Genomic DNA, 19,812 nt, shown 5'->3' with positions numbered 1-19,812 from the left:
AGCAGCTTTAATTCCTGAATATATACTTTAAAGGTTTGGAAACTCTTCCTTCTACCTGTTACATCATTTTCAGAGAAACTATCATACCCATTTACCCTACTAGTAACGGGTACCAAAACTTCCAATGCCTTTCAATATTCATAGTTTATAGACTGTAAGCTGCATCTGGCAAACTTATACGATTTTCCTACCGAAAAACCAAGAGAAAACCAAACATTTTCTTTGGTGAATACTTTTCTTATCAAGGTTTCGAAACAAATTCGAATGTGATTCGAATGTGTGTTGTCGAGTCGTTTAAAATGGTCGGGTGTTGATGTATTGATGCCAACGATTGCGAAGTTCATCAAATGGAAATGGGAATGGGAACTTTCTGGGGGCGGGGAAGAGTTTCTCGCACCAAATCAGAATTGAAATCAATATGCAGCGCGAATGTGAATTGACTTATGAATAAGAAATATGCCAATAAAAATATCTGTGGCATTTCGAAACGAGCCACGAAACGAACGCGACTCCAAACTTGGGAGCCAAGTACAAATTGCCTGGGGCATGTGTGTGTGCGTTCTTCTGTGGATATTTTATGGCCCTTGTACTTAATAATTTAATGGACTAATTGCGGTTTGTGGTCACCGCGGCGTGTCACACTTTAAACTGGGCTAAAAAGGAAGTTGTAAACCGCCTGCCTTCAAATGGCCTGCCTGCAAAACAAAAGCCAAAAACTCTGCGAGCGCATCTCTAAAAATAATTATTAAAATCGTTTTGGGGTGGTGCATTTCCGGGTGTGATTTCGGGGGGAAATCGGAAAAGTCTATGCTTCCGTTGGAAGTATTCTATTGAGTTTTCCCCCATCAACATCAAACCCGTTAGACCTGTGGCACCTCTTTGCTTTTCCGCAGCGTACTTTAGTTTTAATTCCTCGCTACGCAGCCATATTTATCCGTGCTTTGCCATGCGCATATTTAATTAATAAAATTTGTTTAATATTAATTCGTTGTGCCTCCCTATATCTATTTTCTATGGTCCGCAGCTCGCCATCCCACGAATGTGTCCAAAACTTTGACGTATCCGCCGGAAGCACCTTAACTGGCCATAACAAGTGCAAAGCCCAGCAGGTGAAGAGCCTCCTCCGAAATCGAGGGGCTTGGGCAGTGGAAGAGGAGCCCCCAGCGAAGACTTTTCCAGCAATTATTAAACGGAAGGAGTCGTAATGTCTGTGGGTGAGTGCTGGAATAATTGGAGACCCATAAAAAGTGTCTTGTTAAATTTATTATCTGGGAACTTTGAAAGAGGTTTTTTACCTTTAGTGGGAAAATATCGAATCGAGATTAAAAGCTAATATAATGCAGTTAGATTAAGGTCCATACTACTTAGTAATTCCCACCTTTCTTTCAATGCTGCAGTTTCTAGTAACCTAGAATCGCTAATATATGTATATAAGATCCCAAGAAATTAACCTTAAATGGAGATGTTCGAAGTTGTTCAAGAAACAAGTATGGAGTGCACGAATACCTCTTGTTCCGAGTCTCGGGAACCCTCCTTATAGCATGGCATGTCCAGAACACGACATAAACATGACAAACTCGTTCACGCCCCGCACTCACTTGACACCAAATCAAGTCGAGCTATTCGGCTTAGTCGGAGGAGTTTCCTCGCCTCCTCCGTGGAATTCCTAATGATCGTGATTGGCCCACGAAACTACTGTGCAACTGAATGCACTGGTGGACTAAATGAGATGCATTTCGGTTGCGGGGTGCATGCTGCACATACTGCACACACACAAGCGGCCATTGGCAATTTCCCAGAACGCCAACGCATTTATCATACAAACACGAGCGATTAGTACGGGGGCCAGCGAACTGGAGCAATCCACTTAAGGTTGCCCCAAGCGGAGAGCCCAAACCCAAACAAACAGTAACGGTGGGCGGGGCCAAGATCGTGTTCGGGGGTTAGACTGCGACCCTTGGAGGCCCACCTAAAATCGGCAAAGTGCGATAATTCCCAGGGAATATCTACTGGGAATCGTATCAAGCATTGGATATCTAGCATCTAGGTTTTCGGAGGTCATCCGTCAATTTGTGCGCCGAGCAGTCAAAATGCAGTTGGAGTTGGAAATAAATAACCATCTAATTAGTCAGATTTTTGTCAGATTGTGTAGCCTCCTTGTGGCATTTCTATTTTCCTATTTTCCAATTTCCCTATCTTCCTCTTTTTGTTTGTTATTTTTATTTATGTCCGCTGACTAGAACAAATAATCGGGCAGCTGATATGGGAAATGGCGCAATTAAAGTACAAAACACAAACTCCCCGAGATTCAAAATAGAGAGATGTGTATGTACTTATTCGTATACGAGTACGAGTATGAGTATGAGTAGAGTATAGAGGGTCCTCCCTTTTGCCGTCGTGGTCCGATGCCCGCATCCATAAGGCATTCTTATAAATAGTTTTTGTCGCCGCTGTCTATGTAAATCATTCATTAAATCTGCATTCAAATTCGTCCATTCATTCAGCTTATTTGCGCTTTTTAATTGCACTCATTGAGAATGGAGAATGGAGTTGCTGGCTGTTTGCAGTTTCTTTGGGGCGATTTTTATGGGCATTCATTCAAATTCCTTTCATTCTATATAGAATGGCTTGGGTGAACTGGAAAACACTACAACTTTGCTCAGTTCATTCACTGTATTGGTGGTTTAGAAGGGAATTACTACTTGTACCTAAGGTATCTTTGTATATTACCAGGAATTAATATATATAAAAGGTATAAATATTAGCCTGAATTAGAAGATATATCAACATTAAAGAATATGCGAAATTAACGATGTTTAAAATATTAATACTTAACCCAATATATGCAGGAATCAGCCATTAAAATGGCCTTTAGAGATTTTTAAAATATGCTTTTGAGCTATTTCCATTTTGTGTACTCATAAACCGATCATTTTTCACAGACTAACAACCTCATTTCCATTTTGTTTTCATACGTCACTATCCTTGACGCAAATAATTGAACATCCACACGCAAACGAATTACTTGGCGAATTTTACCACAATACTGAGTCACTCAATTCCATATTCAATTGATGATCCATACCTTGTTCTGTTGTAAAGCAGGCGCACCTAAAATACCAATTATACATTGCGTAAATATTTACGCAAATTAAATTTCACTTGTGCCCCGCGAATTGCCTTTTGTTTTGCCAACATTCCCTGTCTGGCAACTTGTGGCGGTCGAAGATAAAGAAATCTATTAAGTGCGCCAGCCAGACATCGGACATCAGACATCGGACAACGGGCAAAAGTGGACCACAGGCCCAATTGGTCGCTCCATGGTGTCTCTCATTGCCAGCGACAACGTCACATCATTCAATAAGTACTATACGTATTTATACGAGTATTTATGTATTATTGTTTACGCAAATTCCCATGTCATGTGCTTCATTTGCGGGTATCAGCAGTTGGGCAACAATCGTTGATTGTTTTATGGCTCAATTCCCACCGCGAATCCTTTGTGAGCTGGCAATCCCACTCAGCCAGCTGAAATGGGATCATGAGTCCAGACAATCTCCTGGTAAAAATAGCGCAGATGACATTAGATGTCGCCAGACATTCATCTGCTACAAATGATTCTTCATAATTGAATTACATGGCCAGAGACAAGAGCGTAAAAATTTTAATTACACACCTCATAATCAAGCCGAAAGAACAGCAGCGTTGAGTGCAGAGTGCAGAGAAGCCCATCTGAGTGGGAGTTGGGTTGCGGATGGAAATGGAAAATGGAAAATGGGAAATTTCAAATGAAAATGAAAATGAAAATGAGAACGGGTGCAGCGGGATTGTCTAGGGCAGAGTTTTCCAGAAAGGCGGAGCGGAGCAGACAGTTCGGAATGTTGATCAAATTTCGTGAGGGAAATCCAAAGATGCATGTCGAGACTTAGTGCAAAATGCGTGGGTAGTATTTTCCCTACTCCAAACTACAAAACATGGATTTATGTCGACAACTTTGAGGAAGTACTGCATTTTGTATAGTCAAGAAGCATTGCCAACTTTGTTTTATTAAACATTTATTACTTTAAGTTTATATAATTCCTATTTTGACATGGCAAGCGTCAATGGGATGGCAGTAAACTCCATTCGAGTTTCCCCACAGAAACTCCACCAAGTGAGTGCCGCACTCCACATGAGGATCTCCGATTACAAGTGCAGTCACTGCTAAATAAATCAAATTTCGACTTTGCTCGGGGCTGCCCAAAAAATGAGGAAAAAACGATCCTAAGTGCAAAGCGTTACGAGATCAACAACATCATTATAAACGTCATCGGAGGCACTGCGGAGAATTTAGAGAAGTGCAGCTAGGGGATCGGGAATAGCAGAGTGCAATGCGATGGCGTAATTAATGCGCCACTGATCCTCTGGGGTATCCCAATTGACATTTAACATCAACCTGTGGTTGGCTCCACTGCAGCCACAATGGCTGGCCACCCCATCAAGTTGTGTAATCTCCGAGAGATTCGAGAGATTCTAGAGATTCGTTCACCCCGACTTGGACGCCTCAGAGCAACTGCGCAGAAAGATTCCCTGAATAAATGGCTTCCTTCTGCAGGCGAAGTAGGTAAAAAACTGAAAAGACACGCGCTCCACGGGGAACAGGGGATGCAAATGGTACAGAGACTTGGCACGGGGATAGTGCACTGAGAAAAAACCAGTACCGAATGTGAGAAAACCTATTTGAAATATAGAAAAGAAGCTTTACATACATACACTAAGACCACTTTTGCCAAACTATAAGTATGAACTTAAAACAATAAGTAATATTTGGGATCTTTAGGATGTAGCCCTAATAAAGTTAGGAAGTTTCCTTTATTACTATTTGTACTTTTCGCTCTTACTGAAAATTCTTTAATAAATTCAATATCTTTAGTTTAATCATTAAGATCTGGATATAAGTACTTTTTTTTTATTAGTGTAGACTCCGCTTTCGTTTTTTTGGCCTGGGTTTTTTGTTTTTCACGGAAGACCACGTTGTCATGTGCTCGCTGCGAGTTTCCATTAAGAAAATAATTAAACATTTGCCGTTGTCCAAAGCCCGAGATGTTTGAGAACTGACGGCTCCCGACTTTGGCATCGCACTGAAATCTGTTCAACAGATGTGGCCACTGTAGCAGTTGTTGTTGCTGCTCGGGGATTTATGAAGGAGGAGCGCATTTTATGCATTTCCAAACACCTTTCGCTGCCCGGCTTATAAATAGCACTCGGTATTTGGCAACAATGGGTTAAAAGTGCGCCGCCCTCGCCAGCATTTCGATCATGTCAACCGCAACGGGCGACAAATACAAGACACACAGCCCATAAAACCAAGATCATAAAAGTGTTTATTCGATTTCTGATTGCATCGCCGACACCTCCGGCAGCCCTCCAGCACTTCAGGTAGCTGGAAAAGATACAAAGATAGTTCTTCGACCGACCTCAGCAACCTCACCTTTCTCCTTCTCCCTGCTTTCACTTCCTGATCACATCCCTTTCTTCGACGCCCGAGGGCCTGTGTTTTGGTAATGTCCCTTTGTCTTTGGCATTTCCGCTGTGGATTTTTCTCGAGTGCCCCTGCCAATGCCCCTGCCCATTAGCATGGAGTGCAAGTGCCCTCCGTGGCCATGGCTATCGAATTTGGTTTTGGAATTTTTAATTACTAATCCTTGGGCGCATCCTTCATTTCGCAAGTTGTTGGTCCCTCAAGAGGGCGGCTTCTCAATTTTCAGGCCACTTTACTTCCGCTGGGCCGGCGACTTGCCTTCGAACTGAATTCGGGGCGGAACTCTTCACAACTATTTTATGGACTTTTGTTATTTTTTTTGGGTAGTTCTCTGACACGGGTTTTGGGTTGGGGAAGACAGAACTAAAACAACAATTTCGGATATGCATTTAATTGGTTTTTAAAACGGGCGACTTGCTCAGCTCATTTTATGATCCTACAAAAATAAATCAAACACCGGAAAAATGCCCAACCAAAAAGTTCGGTTTGAACAAACCAGAATGAAATGAGACTATTTGAAACTTGTACGGTTATGCAGGTATTCAAATAAACTTAAATTTATTTAGCCATCTGCTTTGCACAAGCAAATTTTATTGAACGATTTTTTAAAAGAGTTTTTTCTTCAGCCAAAGATTCATTTCCGGCAATGACCTATGAACACCTGCTTCAAAATGCGCAGAGCTATAAAACTTAATCTTCCTCAGAAGATTATGTGCAGAAACACTTTTGGCAAACATTTGGGCCGAAACCCATTTGCTAAACTACAGCAAAATGTTTAAATAATTTCCACACCGAACCTAAATTTATTACTATTTGTTTGCACAAACAAATCCTAACAGATGGCATGGTTCTAAACATTTGCCAGATTAATGGCAAAATATGAAGGAAAATATGAAGGAAAATATGAATTCCATAATTCCCAAATCAAGCGCTGTGAGATTCCATTATTCCATTCCAAAGGAAACGATCGTGAGCACCTGCCAAAGAACAAATATGAATATTTTCTTTATAACATTATAATAACAATAATAATTGTGGGCCCCCTGCCGGTTTCCCTGTCGCGCCATGTTGCCAAACTTCCGGGCAGACGTTTTCCCTTCCTCCTTTCCCTGCATTTCCATATTTTCCCCCCTGAAATCGCTGCATTTTGGTTTTCCCTGCCCTTGGCCGCCCCCCCCTTTGGGGTTAAATCATAAAAACTGGAAAATAATAAACAAAAGATTCAATTGAACGTGAAGGAAAACTCGTAGTGCACATAAATGATTCAAAATTTGTGTACCATGAGGGGACGTAGATGCTATGACTACACGGAATCCGAATTCGAATGAAAAACTCTGAGTAAATAGCAGGGCGGGCAATGGCAGTCGAATGAATTCAACAAAATAAATAAAAGCAATGCACGCAATATTCCTGCAAGTGGCAAACAAATGCTATGGACACCCTGTTTTGGCCCTGCCACATTGGCTTGTAATTATATAGTATGCTATATCTGCATAAATCGGGGAGTGCCTGTGAGGAAGGTCTTGTCGGGCCAATCGATGGCAAGACAATTTACGTTTACTATATATGTACATACATACGGGGAAATCAAAAATTCACAATTACGCATTTCCCCCACCCACTGGATTTCCACCTATTCCCGTTCGTTCTTCCTGTTTGGCCAAAGCCCTTCCTGGTCGGTTTTCCAATCGATTGCCAATATGGTATGGCTGTGTATTTGTTCAGGCCATCTAGGGCTGTCTTGCAATCGGTTTTATTGCCCTGTAATTACTTGTTTAATGTGCTCTTTTATCGAAGAGCAAACTTACTGGGTATTAACGTACTGCAAGAAGTGGCTATTTTTTAATGCAAACCCTAAATTGCAGTTCTCTTTAGGTTGATGTATATATTCCCCCTTGAACTTTACCATAACTGACCCCAGAGAACAAAATACACCAGGAATACATACTGAACTCTAGGCGGTGCGTAGGAGTGATTAACCTGTCAACGCCGATGAACAATCAGCGAAAGTGCAGCGAATGGCGCCCAATCCCCAAATGGAAACCCAGCACAAAGCCAGGATGGGTTGCTCCGCTCTGTGACTAACTAGACAAGGCGGCCTGGCAGTGCCGTGTCTACAGATTTACGACTCGCCAGTTGAGTCCAGATCCCCTCCAGAACTTCTCTTCTCCGCTTCCTCGTCCTCGTCCTCGGAACACGTGGAGCGTGCTGGCGAAGACAAGCGTTTGACATTTATGTGCAGCAAATGCATTTGCCCAAGTACTCGCCTTTGCGCAAGGCAATCGGCTGCAAGTGCAAGTACCCGAGCGGTTCAAGATCATTTGCATGCAGCAGCAGCCAAACAAATACGCTGGCACTGTGAGAAATTCATATATACTCGTATAATTAAAATGCATAAGAAGAAAGAAATGAAACAAGTTCGTCTTTTCAGGCATTACTTCGGCGCATTACCTTATAATCTTCAATTACCAGCGCTAATAACTATATGCGCATTTACAATTTGCAGTGATTTTTGCCAGTGTAACGCTGCCGCAGTCACTTGCTCTGCAGAGAGCCACTCAAAGATCAACAGCAACATCAACATCCACCCTCGCTGGCAGACTCTCGCCTTTATGGACTACGAAATGTGCAATTTCTGCGCGGCTGTCGAGTTTTACGATTTTTCCATAGGTCCCAATATGCCGGGCATCTGTCTGGCAGGGGTTATTTGGTTATATCGATGGTAGGCCCAATTCTAGACGCAGTCCACTTAGGAATTCCACGGACAGACCACATGGAGTCTCTAGCATTTTGCCACTTCAGTTTTTCCTCTCGTTTTCCTAGTTGCACTGGGGAAATGTGAAAATGTGTTCCCTTAGCACAATTGTTGCTCTCCCCTGGCTGCAATTTTTAATATGTGTGTTCTTTTTTTTGTTTTTGCCTTTGATGCTCTCGAGTTTCCCCTAATGTGGCTGGAATATGTCGCCTGGCCATCGCTCTTATTATGGCCTTCTATTTTCGGCCCAACATCGATGACGATTTTCTCGTTTGCCGCGGCGTCGAATGGGAAATGTTGCGAATTTTCTAGGACAGTTGAAGAAGGGCTCTAACCAAAAGTTCGCCTTGAGCTAGCAGCTATTGGAAAATATATGCAACCATTTTTAAGCGTGACACACATATGCACTGGCAACTGCATCATCGGGCAGTTCTTTAGAACTCTTTGTATAATGATTTCTGTACTTTTTTCCCATGGCATTTCGAAAGATTAATTCTCCCACCGCTGTGCGAAGGTGAGTTCTCAGGCTGCCACCCGAAAACCGTCTCATAAATGCTTCCTGACAGTGAACATCATCGACTCGAGGAGCAGCCCAACCACAGACAACACTCGGCGCACAAACTCAAACTTTGACACTGACGGAACACGGGGACAGGGGGACAGGGGGAATACTAAACGGGGGGCTCACCTCAGATGCTATATGGCATGCTCGTATGCTCGTCGTATGCTATGTGCCACATCAAGTTGGCTCATATGCTAGATGGGTCTTGGGTCTTCTTCTATTTCTGCTATCGGAACTCATCAAATATGCACGACGAGACCAAGACAAAACGTACGCTCACGGATGGAAAATGGGAATGGGTATGGGTATGATGGGCATGGGTATGGAAAAGGGACAGGGACAGGGGCAGGGAATCATGGACATCATGGAAATCATGGACGCGGCGGAGCGCTGGCGATGATAATTTGATCATGCGAAAAGCGCACGCAAAAGAAAAACATGCGCAGGTACAACAACAAAGTCGTTGCAGTCGCTGCAGTCGAGGAAAAGTGAGTTTTCCTGATCGCCGATCGGAGGACTCCAGGCGCAAGGAGAGGGGGAGGGGGAGGGGGAGGAGGAGGAGGAGTAGCGAGTGGGTGATGGCAATATGGCAACCATATTTAAACACTGATCCCGTATGCGTGTGTGCGTGCGCGGGCGGGAGCGAGACGGGGCGAGAGTGCGAGGGAAACGGAGAGATACAATGTTTTTATGCTGCTGCTGATGCCGCTGCACTGTGAGAAAATATGAGATTTGTTGGTTTATCTCTGAATTTGTTTTAGCATAAACAGGATACCAAAAAGTTAGTAAGGCTAGATAGAGAAATTCTTAGGAGAATCTTTTATGCAGTTACAATATTTTTTTTTTTATTTATTTACAAAATATTTATTTTAGATTATTGTGGTAACGTTTTTACCGATAGCTGTATTTTATTAGGCCATATAATTTTTTTAACAATTTAAGAGAAAAATATTTCTACGAATGCAGATGAAACTCTTGGCTAGGAATCTAAAACCTTCACTTTCGGTTCGAGAACTCGTTAAAAGATTGCCAAAATATTACTATTAAAATGTCTAGCACTGCATATACATTTCTCTCGGTGCACGCTGAGAATGGGAATGGATGAAGAAGTGCGCGTATGGTAAATAAAAACCAAAACACGAGGAGGGATTCTCTGCGTCGGCAGAGGCAGCGGCAGCGGCAGAGGCATCGGCGGTGGCAGAGGAAAATGCAGACGGCGCGGAGTGTTTTGTTCTCGTTGAAGTTTTAGAATTTATTCCGTTTCGGGATGTCAATGCAGACGCACGCACTGCGCGAACTCAAGTGAACCGAACTACAGTGAAATATATACCTGCTCTACCGCCAACCGCCTTTGAATCTAAATCTGCATTTGAATTTGAATTTATTTGGCCCGTTTATCAACTGACAGTTGGCCAAGTTAGCCATTTGTGGCACTCCCCGTTGTGTGTTTTCCGTTTACGGCCTTCAATTCGCGCCCCGTGCTGTGCGCATCTTTTGGCGCGTGCGCATGCGCAGCCAGTGAAAGTGCAAATGCATCGCAAATCAGAGCTCTGAATTGTGGGCGACTCTGCGCACAACGCATATCAACTCAACTCAACTGGGGAAAAATCACTGCATACAGGATCTCAAGATGTTTGTCACTGTGGATAACACAAACACCTTCTTCTCAGGTAAAAGGGGATCACAGGGAAATTGGCATAGAATTAGGATCATATATAATATTTTATTATATAAGTATTACCATAAATATAGGTTTGAAAGTATGAGCAAAGGCGAACAATGTTTTTACACAGTCTAGAAACTGGAACAGTTTGATGTTTAATGTATAACTGTTATTGATTATACTTCATAACCACTGTAGCGAACTTAGCATTGTTTAAATTCAAACCACATGTATTAAATTGAAATCCCACAGACAACCCGTATTACTTTTGCAATGACACCAAGTCGCCGCGCACCCCGGATTCGCAGTCCTCCAGCCGGGGATTCTCGATCTTCAAGCGGCGCAACTCGAAGGGCAGCAGTCCCCGGCCGCTGGTGATGACCAATCCGGAGCAGATGCGACTGATCACATCCGCCAATCTGGACACCACGGCCACCATGGCACTGGGAAGTCCGCGGGGCAGCTTCAACTCCCTCGCCGGCTATCCGCAAGTGAGTAGCGATTTAATGGAGCATACTGCGATCCGATCGGAATATGGATTCTGATTTATCTGCTGAATCTGCCACTTCCTGTGGATGTCGAGTGCGCCCTTCTAATGTGCCGCCCTCTTCCGTTTCGCGTTCTTTTTTTTTGCAGCACGCGATTGAACTGCAGACGATGAACATGTACCGCCAGCGATCTTCGAATTCGCACTCGGAGTTCCGGGAACGCCTGAATTCGTGCAACGAGACCCACAGCTCCCAGTGTCCCGGAGGAGGAGGAGGAGGTGCATCCGTAGCTGGGGATCACGACGAGGTCTTCAATCCGCTGACATCGCCAACAAGGTGAGCAATCCCCAGCATCCAGCATTTAATGGGGGGTGAGGTGCTGACAGGATGCGATTGCAGCTGTTGACAGTTTCGTACCGCCCTCTTTTCCGCCCGTGCTAATCGTGCCCCCTATCTTTTCTCCCCACCCCACCCCACCCCCTTCTCATTGCGACCGATCCTCAGCAGCAAATCCCATCGACATCACACCCTGCCAAGTGGCGGAGCGCGTCGCCATTCCCTGGGAAACTGGGCCCAGCATCAGCATCAACAGCAGCATCAGCATCAGCATCAAAACTCTGGAGCAATGGGACTGGGATCCCCGGATGAGGTGCCCAGCATGATGGCGCCTCGTCCGCCGCTCCTTTCGCCAAACAAATTCCGCGGCAGCTCCCATCGACGAAGAGGTGAGTTGACATTCCACGACACTTGCATTTCCCATCTGCTCAGTATGCTCAGTATGCCACGGGGCAATCGCGCATTCCTATGCTAATCTGGGCTCAATAAGTACAAGAAATCCATGTAAGTGGAAATCGTTTAGCAAAGTGATGTGCTCATATCATAGAACAGTCGATAGGTGACTGCAAACAATGGTGCAATCAATGGTCAACTGCAACTAATAGGATATCTCTAAGGGGAAAATGTCCAAGCATTTATTCACTTAATCTCAGGACATATTTAGTTACCGCTTTCCAGCATTCTTGAGCTTCTTTTTGGCGCTGTATTTTAAACTTATTTTTGTAATATTTATACCTTTCCTTAAGTCGAACATGCTCCTGGAGTTATTTTAACTTGCCACTCTTGTTCTGCCGCCGCATTGACAAAGACAAAGTGCTTGCAAATTGCATTCCCTGCCCTCGTTTCGCGTTCGCATTTCTGCACTTTGGCGGCTGTCAGGCGTGCACTCCCCCCTCTGCCTCCTCCTCCTCCTCCTCCCCCTCGCCACTCCATTTCCCTGCCCCAAAAGTCCACCCTTCTGGGGCTTTCCCCCCGCTGACTCCTCCAGCGGCCTTTACCTCGAAGCTTTGCATCACGTTTGCATATTAAGCGCAACTGCCAGCTCTTCAGTACATTTTTTTTCCATTTTTCGCCTGGCAGGCGCCATGTATCTGGGTCCACTCCCCAACCCCCTCGGCTCGCCCTCACATTTAAACCACGTTAACAACATTGCAATGTTTACGCAAGTGATAATTGTAATAGTATTTTGTCGCCAGAGCGACGCCAATCTTTGTTGTGCCATTGTTTTTCGCTGGCAGTGGAGCTTCTCTTTGCCTTCGATTCTCTGGCGTAATGGGGGATCGCATATAGCCGATCGAGCATATATACAGTATATACTATATGTATATATATAGTAGCTGATTGTTGGCAACGCGCCTTCCTGGCTGACTGACATTTTGCGGCTGGCCTGACATTGACAGTCCTCCGTGTGATGGATGCCCGTAAAGTGGGCAGTTGCATGCCAGATGGATGAAATGCCTCCTGGCCGACTCGCATGTCCAGCAAAAGTCCCAGTCTTTATGGTTTATGAGTCGCTCAGGACTCCTCTGCGCGATCATTGTGTATTCACCATAAGCGTTTTCAAGGTTCGCCTTCGCGACATTGGTGTATGATAAACAATCCTGAGAGTTGATTTAAAGCACTTCGTTTGACGGCTAAATCCAGCAAGATTTTCGCGTCTCAACAGAGATCAGAGATAAGTACTAGAGGAAATATCGAGGTGGGTGTTTCATTGGGAAACCCAGACCATTTTACAATCTGAGTCTTAAGTTGGATATGAGTCAAAGTAGAACACTTCTATTAGAAGTGTGCCATTCAAGTTTTTACCATCAAGACAACGGATTCATTCCCTTATTGTTATTATCATCAACTGTAATAACGGTTGCAAATAATCACCCACCATATGCGACACACTTATCGCAATGCTCACTGGCCATCCATTCGCATCTTTCGCCATATGCAGGAAACTAGGCAATTCGCCTCAAGCGGCAATTAACCCACAACACCCACGAACAATTCATTTCTAACACCTCAATTTATGGCAAAGTAAAAACAAGGCGAACCGAATATCTCCGCCATATTTGCGAGTGTCCCACTGCAGTTGCCAGTTCGATTGGCATAAGTTATACGCACTTCCGCTCCCTCAATAACAATGGCCATTGCATTTTGTTATTATGCTGCTGGCAACGGGGCGGATGGGCAATATGGGCAACATGGGCAGCATGGGCGATATTGAATGGCAAACGCAACGAATCGCTTGACGGGGGCGGTGGGTGTGGCCGCATGACGAGCATAAATTGAAGAACTGCACATCCAATAAGGCACATCCAACTGGCTGGAGCGGAACAGGGCATAATTGATGAGCGGACTCCGACTCCCCGGCACACATATGTACATATATATGTACATATATGTATGTACATATACTCGAAGTACCTATGTGCTTCAAACGTGTTAATGGCACGGAAGCGAGAAAAACGGGGAGTTGGGTGGCCGGCCAACTTCTTTGCATATGGCGCGTGCCAACCAAGACGATTGGCCAAATTTGGCCCTCCTTCGTCCGTACCGAGAAATTGGCAGCACCAAACTGTGAATACATCAAAGCCGCTGGGCTGTTTACGCTGGCCATGTTTCCTCTTTGGCTATTTGGCTTTTCCAATCAAAAGCGCTTCGGAGTCAATAAAACTTCGGCTGCCGTGGAGTGGAGCACAAAAAGTGCCTAGCAATGTGCCATTTATCAGTTTTACACTGTTTTAATTGCGCTCCAGTCGCGGCGGAATGTAGCAGGTGATTTGGGGTCAGCAATGCACGCATTCAGCATCCAAGACAGAAGAACTGCATTCTGCTCTTTTCCGATTTTCCGATTTCCCCATGCACAAATGCACCAATGCACCAGTGCACTTGTTTACCCCTTGTTCTACCCCAAAACGTCTGGCTTCTGTTTTCAATTCTCGGAACATCTGCTCATCAGATTACGCAGAGTGTGCTGCCACATCCACCATCTTCAATGGGGTTCAATACACTTCACTCGTAGACTCTATCTTGGGGGTACCTCTTCCTTTCTCGTCGCGCATATCAAACAGCCCGAAAAAAAGAGACAGGCAGCCCAAAATCCATAATCCAAAACCCAAAATCCTATCGAGGAACTCAAGTGTCTTCCTTGGCGGCTGAGTCCAACACCTGTTGCATTCATAAATACCGAGCTGAGATTTGAGCAGAATTAACATAATTTTTGGTAGGATAATAATGCCTACTGCCACCAAAAACAAATTCAACTACAAGAAACACATTTAACAATATTTTGCTCACGTTTCCATTCTGTGGTTTCCCTTTTTTTCCTGTTCGAAGACCGTCTTGTGACAACTATTTTGTATAAGGCGGGGATAACGAGGATCAAAAGCCATACATTGACTATAATTACAATATCTCTAATACCCTGAAATATATTTCGTGTAAATATATATTTTTTATTGCACTGCAAGTACCTTAAAGTTGAGTTGCCGTCTCCCCTTTGAGATTTATGCCCACTTAAACTGCCAGAAATCAATCTCAGCTTGCCATCTTTGCTTGGCCATTTACGAAAATATATTTCTCGGCACATTAAGTTTTATTATGATTTCTTATTTTATTGCTGTTATGGCTGCCCTTGTGTGGAGTTTCTGCTGCCGCCATTTAAATGGCAGTAAATAAAAATAAAAAAATTTCATATTTTTATATATGTTTACAAGTTTTCCGCCCCCAATGGATTCCTAACTGTTTGCTGTTTGGTGGGCCTTCCATAAAGGGCGAACTCCCCCCACGGGAGTTGGCGAAAAACAATTGGAGATCTGTTGATCGCTTAAAATGCCATAACTCCGTTTATAGCTCTGTGGTTGGATGGGGTGGGGGTGGAGGAGGGGGATCAAAGGCTTATTAAAAATGGACAATGCGTTGATTAAACGTCACGGGCACGTACAAAAACAACAGCGACGACGGACGGCGCGTTGACTTTTATTATTTTATAATCTCCCAATGCATTGTGCTTACCCCGAGCGAGAAAGAGAGGGTGGGATCTCAGCGAAAGAGAGAGCTAATTGATATTCTTGGCATTCGATAAAGGCGGTAGAAGGCCCAAAGCCAAGTCGAAAGCCGAGCTTTTGCCAGTCGAAGTTGAAGGACTGTGGCAACTTGACGCTCCAAGCGTCGCGCATGCGCAGTAGCAAAAACCGAAAAAAAAAATCCAGAATAAATCCAGAAACTGCAGTGAAGAGTTGATACTCGTATATTATAGCCAAAAACCTCTTGATAATGATCCAAGTTCTGTGCCGCGTCGTGCTGAGGTTTTGGAATTAATAACAACATGTTGCTGAAAGTGGAAAATATCGAAATGGAGACGTTCTGTTGCGGTGAGTAGCAGTTTATCTCCGCCATAGACACCGAAACTCAATTACGCAACCAGGGCAGCCAAGTTGAAGAACTCCGGAGAGAGGGTTCTTCAAAGTGCCAGCACTTAAGATTCAGGCAGTGAACTCCATTGCAACGAGTGATTTAAAATAGGTGGAAGGGTTCTAACTGCTGCATGGCAATTGAAGGATCTTCTAGAGTATGCGATTTAAAAACGTGGACCTTTCAGAATAAGCAATTTCCTGCCCCCTTTTTTCTAATACTACTTTTGGTAATCCAAACTCAACGGGGGGGCACGTGCACCAACAAAAAGATGAGGGACACGGCTTCAAAAATAGAGCACAGATTGAGTTTCCGCTTAAAACAGTCTAGACTTCAGACGTTTTTTTCTCTTTCGCTGCTGCTCCCCTATTTTCTAATTAATATCACAAAAAAGAGGGCAGGAAAATGGAAAGCCAGACATAAAAACCGGAATTTTAGGGGGGAAAACCCGGGGCAGCTGCATCCCCAAAAAAATGACGCAGATGTGCTGGGGAGTAGCGCGTGCCCTTCGTCGACTAGGCTTCAAAATAATGCTCATATTTCTGGCCGTGGCTGTGGATGTGGATGTGGATGGGATGTGCCTCCTTTGCCCAGGCTCGTTTAAAAATAGCAAATAAGCAAACAGCAATTATAAACTCAATTGAAAGGGCTGTGCGTGATGTTAATGCTGAGCAACAGTCGTGGATCACCAGCGGTTGATGGGGCAGCGGCAGAGGGGCAGAAGGGCAGCAGGTGCCGCTCCACAGCAGCAAAAATGCAACTGCAACTGCAAATACAAATACAAACACAGGCACATGCCCTCGCCAGACAACAATAACAATAACAACAGCCTGCGCAGAAAGTAACGTACAACTCGCAGTTGGCGCAAAAAATAACAACGCGCAGGCGCAGAGGACGCCAAAGAAACTTGTGTACTTACTGAGGAAAATCAGCCAAATGATCCTGATACTTTTGCACATTTCCTAGAAATACATGCAAAACTAATAATGAGTTGTTTATGCTACTGCGCAAATGAACACCTTTGAAATTCACGAGTTACAATTTGATTTTTGTACATTTTTTAGTTTGAAATATGAGTGATATATTTCGTAATTTAGCATTAATCATTTAATTTATGTTTACACTTTCCGCTGCGAATATTATTGCACATCAGCGCTAGTTTCTCTCAGTGTGCAACATGGCAGCGACTGCGACACGCACCGGAAATCCCTCATAGAAGGCTGTTGAAGTGTGCGTGCGACTGCGACAGGCGAAGCTTGCAGCATAAATTGCATGCAGGAAACAACAAAAACACATATGGAGATGCTCGCTCTCTCTCACTGTCTCTCTCTCTCTCTCTTTCTCCCTCGCTCACTCCCTCGCTCTTGTTTATTAAACGGAAACGAAAAATTTGACTTGATTATTGTCAAGTTATCATCGTGGTTGTTTCGTTTTTTTCTTTTTTTTCACTTTTTCCCGCTTTATTTTGTACGCTTGCCATAAAAAATAGCGTTCTTGTTTACACTAAGCTGCAAAATGCGGGCTGTAGCTATTACTTTTAGTGGTTTGATTTATTCGAGGTTTTTACTCACGCCCATTAGCCTTCGAGTAATTCGTAATTCCCATTTGAGGAATGCTTTTTTATGTCTTTTTTATAGTTTGCTGCTCAGTAACATGCATTTGGCAAGTATCTACAAATTCTAGAAAACCCATCCAGTAGGGAAAACATTTCCCGTGAAAATCCTCCCCGCACAGCAAAGAGTTTCCCATCAAACTCGCATGGAATGATGTGTGTGCATTGTTTTAAATTGGCCAACAAAATATTTATGACTGTATTAGGAGCGCCTCCTTCTGATGCCTGAAATGTTGCTTGTGGAATTTATGGAGACATTTATTGGCAGCCAGAATGCATAGATCAGTGGAATCGCTGGCGCAGTGACATAAATACCACCCCATTTTCCATTTTCCCCCCCACCCACAAATGCATCGAATAAATAAGAAACGTAAAAAATAACACCAAACACCTCGAGAGCAGAGCATTTGAATCGTGTTTGATGGAGTGTTTGACAAAGTTGTCGCTTTTCCAACTGGGGCGGGCATTAATCAACTTTAGTCGGGGGACTCGGAGATGATGGGTGGAATTTTCCCCTTTATAAGACCACAAATGTTGAGTTTAACACGAATCGAAGACGGAGCCTCACTGATTATGAGAATTTTAATATTTTCGTTGAAAAATTACCATCTTCTCCGCTGCGAGTTCAGCTTGACGAATGAGGCGAGACACTTGACACCTGCTGCACAATTACTCAATGCCCTAATACCACGAATCCCTCGGATCTGTGTAGATCTAGATCTATATTTATAGAATGGACTTACGAAAATAAAAAAGAGTTGCCGCCCATTGTTGTTTTAACGGAATTATGGAGGCGCATAATACCCACATGTGTGTGGGAGTCGTCGATATATGCACTCTATATGTCTGACATTCCCCATCCAAGTCAGCAGAAGTCAGTCCAAGTCTGTCCAAGGCAGCCTTCCAAGCACAAGCCCTTTTATGACAGCGACAGCGCGGAATAACAAAACATTAATGTCAGAAACGTCAGAAATAACATCAGATATGAGGAACTCTTACCGGGGACCTCCCAGTTGTTTACAATTCAGTAAAAACTGCATTAAAATGCCTAATGCCTCTTTGAACTTGGCTTGAGTCAAGGCCTTTCCATCGATCGGCGTTTGGCGATCCAACTAAATGCATTTTATGCCTCGTACTCGATTGCCATTTACATTTATGAACTTCCCTTCTGCGATGGAGTTCGACTTCCCTTGGAATATTTCACTTGATCGCTCGACTTGATTGCCGTCTCCTATTTCGCATTTCCATATCTAGAGTTTATAACTCCCTGCCTGGAAGTCCATATACTGGCCCTTTTGGGGGAGTGGGGGGAAATATGCCTGTGCTTGATTTTCCATGACGCGGCACGCAGCGTGAAAATGCTGCACCCCATCCGCGGAATTTTCCCCCGCCACGCGGCCTGCTTTAGTATTTGTTTTCCTTATGTTTATGGCTTGGAAAACGGTTCGATGCCTCATTTTTCTTGTAGCTGCTGTTGCTGCTGTAGTTTTTGCTGTTTCGCTATTTAGGGCTGAAAGTGAAATTTCGAAATGTTGTTTATGTTTGCTTTTAGCGGGAAATTCCTCGCTGGTTTCAGCAGTTGGAGTTGCGTGAAAGGGAGCTGGGGAAAAGCCCTGTGCGATGCACTGTTTTATGATGTGTTCTTAAATGTTTTCATTATTGGACGTTTCAATGAGAATATAAATTCTTCATTTACTAGGTCATCGCGGACTCCATTGAGGCTTGCCAGAATATAGTTCAATTAATGGCGTTTTATTTAAAATATTCGTATCGTCGCCTTTTTATGAGGCGGAAGCTCTAACAAACTTTAGGGTTTAAGAACTATCAGCAGTGATATAATTATCTCAGCCATCACCAATAAATTCCTGACCGCATCTTTCACTTAATTGGAGCATTCATGGACCGCAGAAGCACAAGGCTGTCATTAATCCAAACATCACTCCATCCACTGACCTCTCTCGAACCCGAAACCAAAACACAGATTGCCTCCGGAATTGAGAGGCAAATGCAGGCACATTCAGCGACCGAGTGCCAAATCAAATGCAATGTCATTTATAATCGTTGGGACTGACCATCTCCATCTCCATCTCCATTGGTCATGCCCATACCCATGCCCATACCCATCCCCAATCCCAGTTCACATTTGGAATTTTCCCCCCGGTGTCCAGCTGTCAGAAATTCTCACACTTTGCTGCAGGGAAACTGAGAGACAATGAGAACAGCAATTTCCATTTAACGATCTGGGGGATCGGGGGGGTTGGCGGAAAGTGGCTGGACATGGCACCGAAACTAGAACTAAAACAATTTAAATCACTTATGATTTATGCGTAGTGCGAACCGAATCTAAATTAATACAAATCTCTGCGAGAACGGCGAGTTCTCTTGGGGATTCCGGAATTTAGGTTACTCGCGGAGCGAAGGCGGGAGTCTGAACTTTTGTGAGAAAGTGAGAAAGGATTTATCTCGGCTTG

At 43.9% G+C, this 19,812-nt stretch overlaps 1 protein-coding gene across 6 annotated transcripts in view; it reads left to right on the top strand.

Annotated features, from left to right (window-relative positions):
• The window catches only part of LOC122622317 (phosphoinositide 3-kinase adapter protein 1), a 31,941-nt gene that overhangs the window by 5,002 nt on the left and 7,127 nt on the right, over window positions 1-19,812 (top strand). For 3 of the 6 annotated variants that reach the window (XM_043800693.1, XM_043800695.1, XM_043800694.1), the window contains exons 2-5: window positions 1,025-1,214; window positions 10,754-10,992; window positions 11,138-11,325; window positions 11,494-11,714. In XM_043800693.1, the coding sequence (XP_043656628.1) occupies window positions 1,205-1,214; window positions 10,754-10,992; window positions 11,138-11,325; window positions 11,494-11,714 (658 nt within the window). In that variant the 5' untranslated portion in view covers window positions 1,025-1,204. Of the gene's footprint in view, window positions 1-1,024; window positions 1,215-10,753; window positions 10,993-11,137; window positions 11,326-11,493; window positions 11,715-15,542; window positions 15,690-19,812 lie in introns of those variants that run through there. The other 3 variants (XM_043800696.1, XM_043800698.1, XM_043800697.1) reach the window with 3 other exon arrangements.

Source organism: Drosophila teissieri, chromosome 3R (assembly GCF_016746235.2).
Source record: "Drosophila teissieri strain GT53w chromosome 3R, Prin_Dtei_1.1, whole genome shotgun sequence".
Taxonomy (NCBI): domain Eukaryota; kingdom Metazoa; phylum Arthropoda; class Insecta; order Diptera; family Drosophilidae; genus Drosophila; species Drosophila teissieri.
The sequence above is the reverse complement of the archived record's forward strand: the minus strand, read 5'-3'. Positions and strand labels throughout refer to the sequence as shown.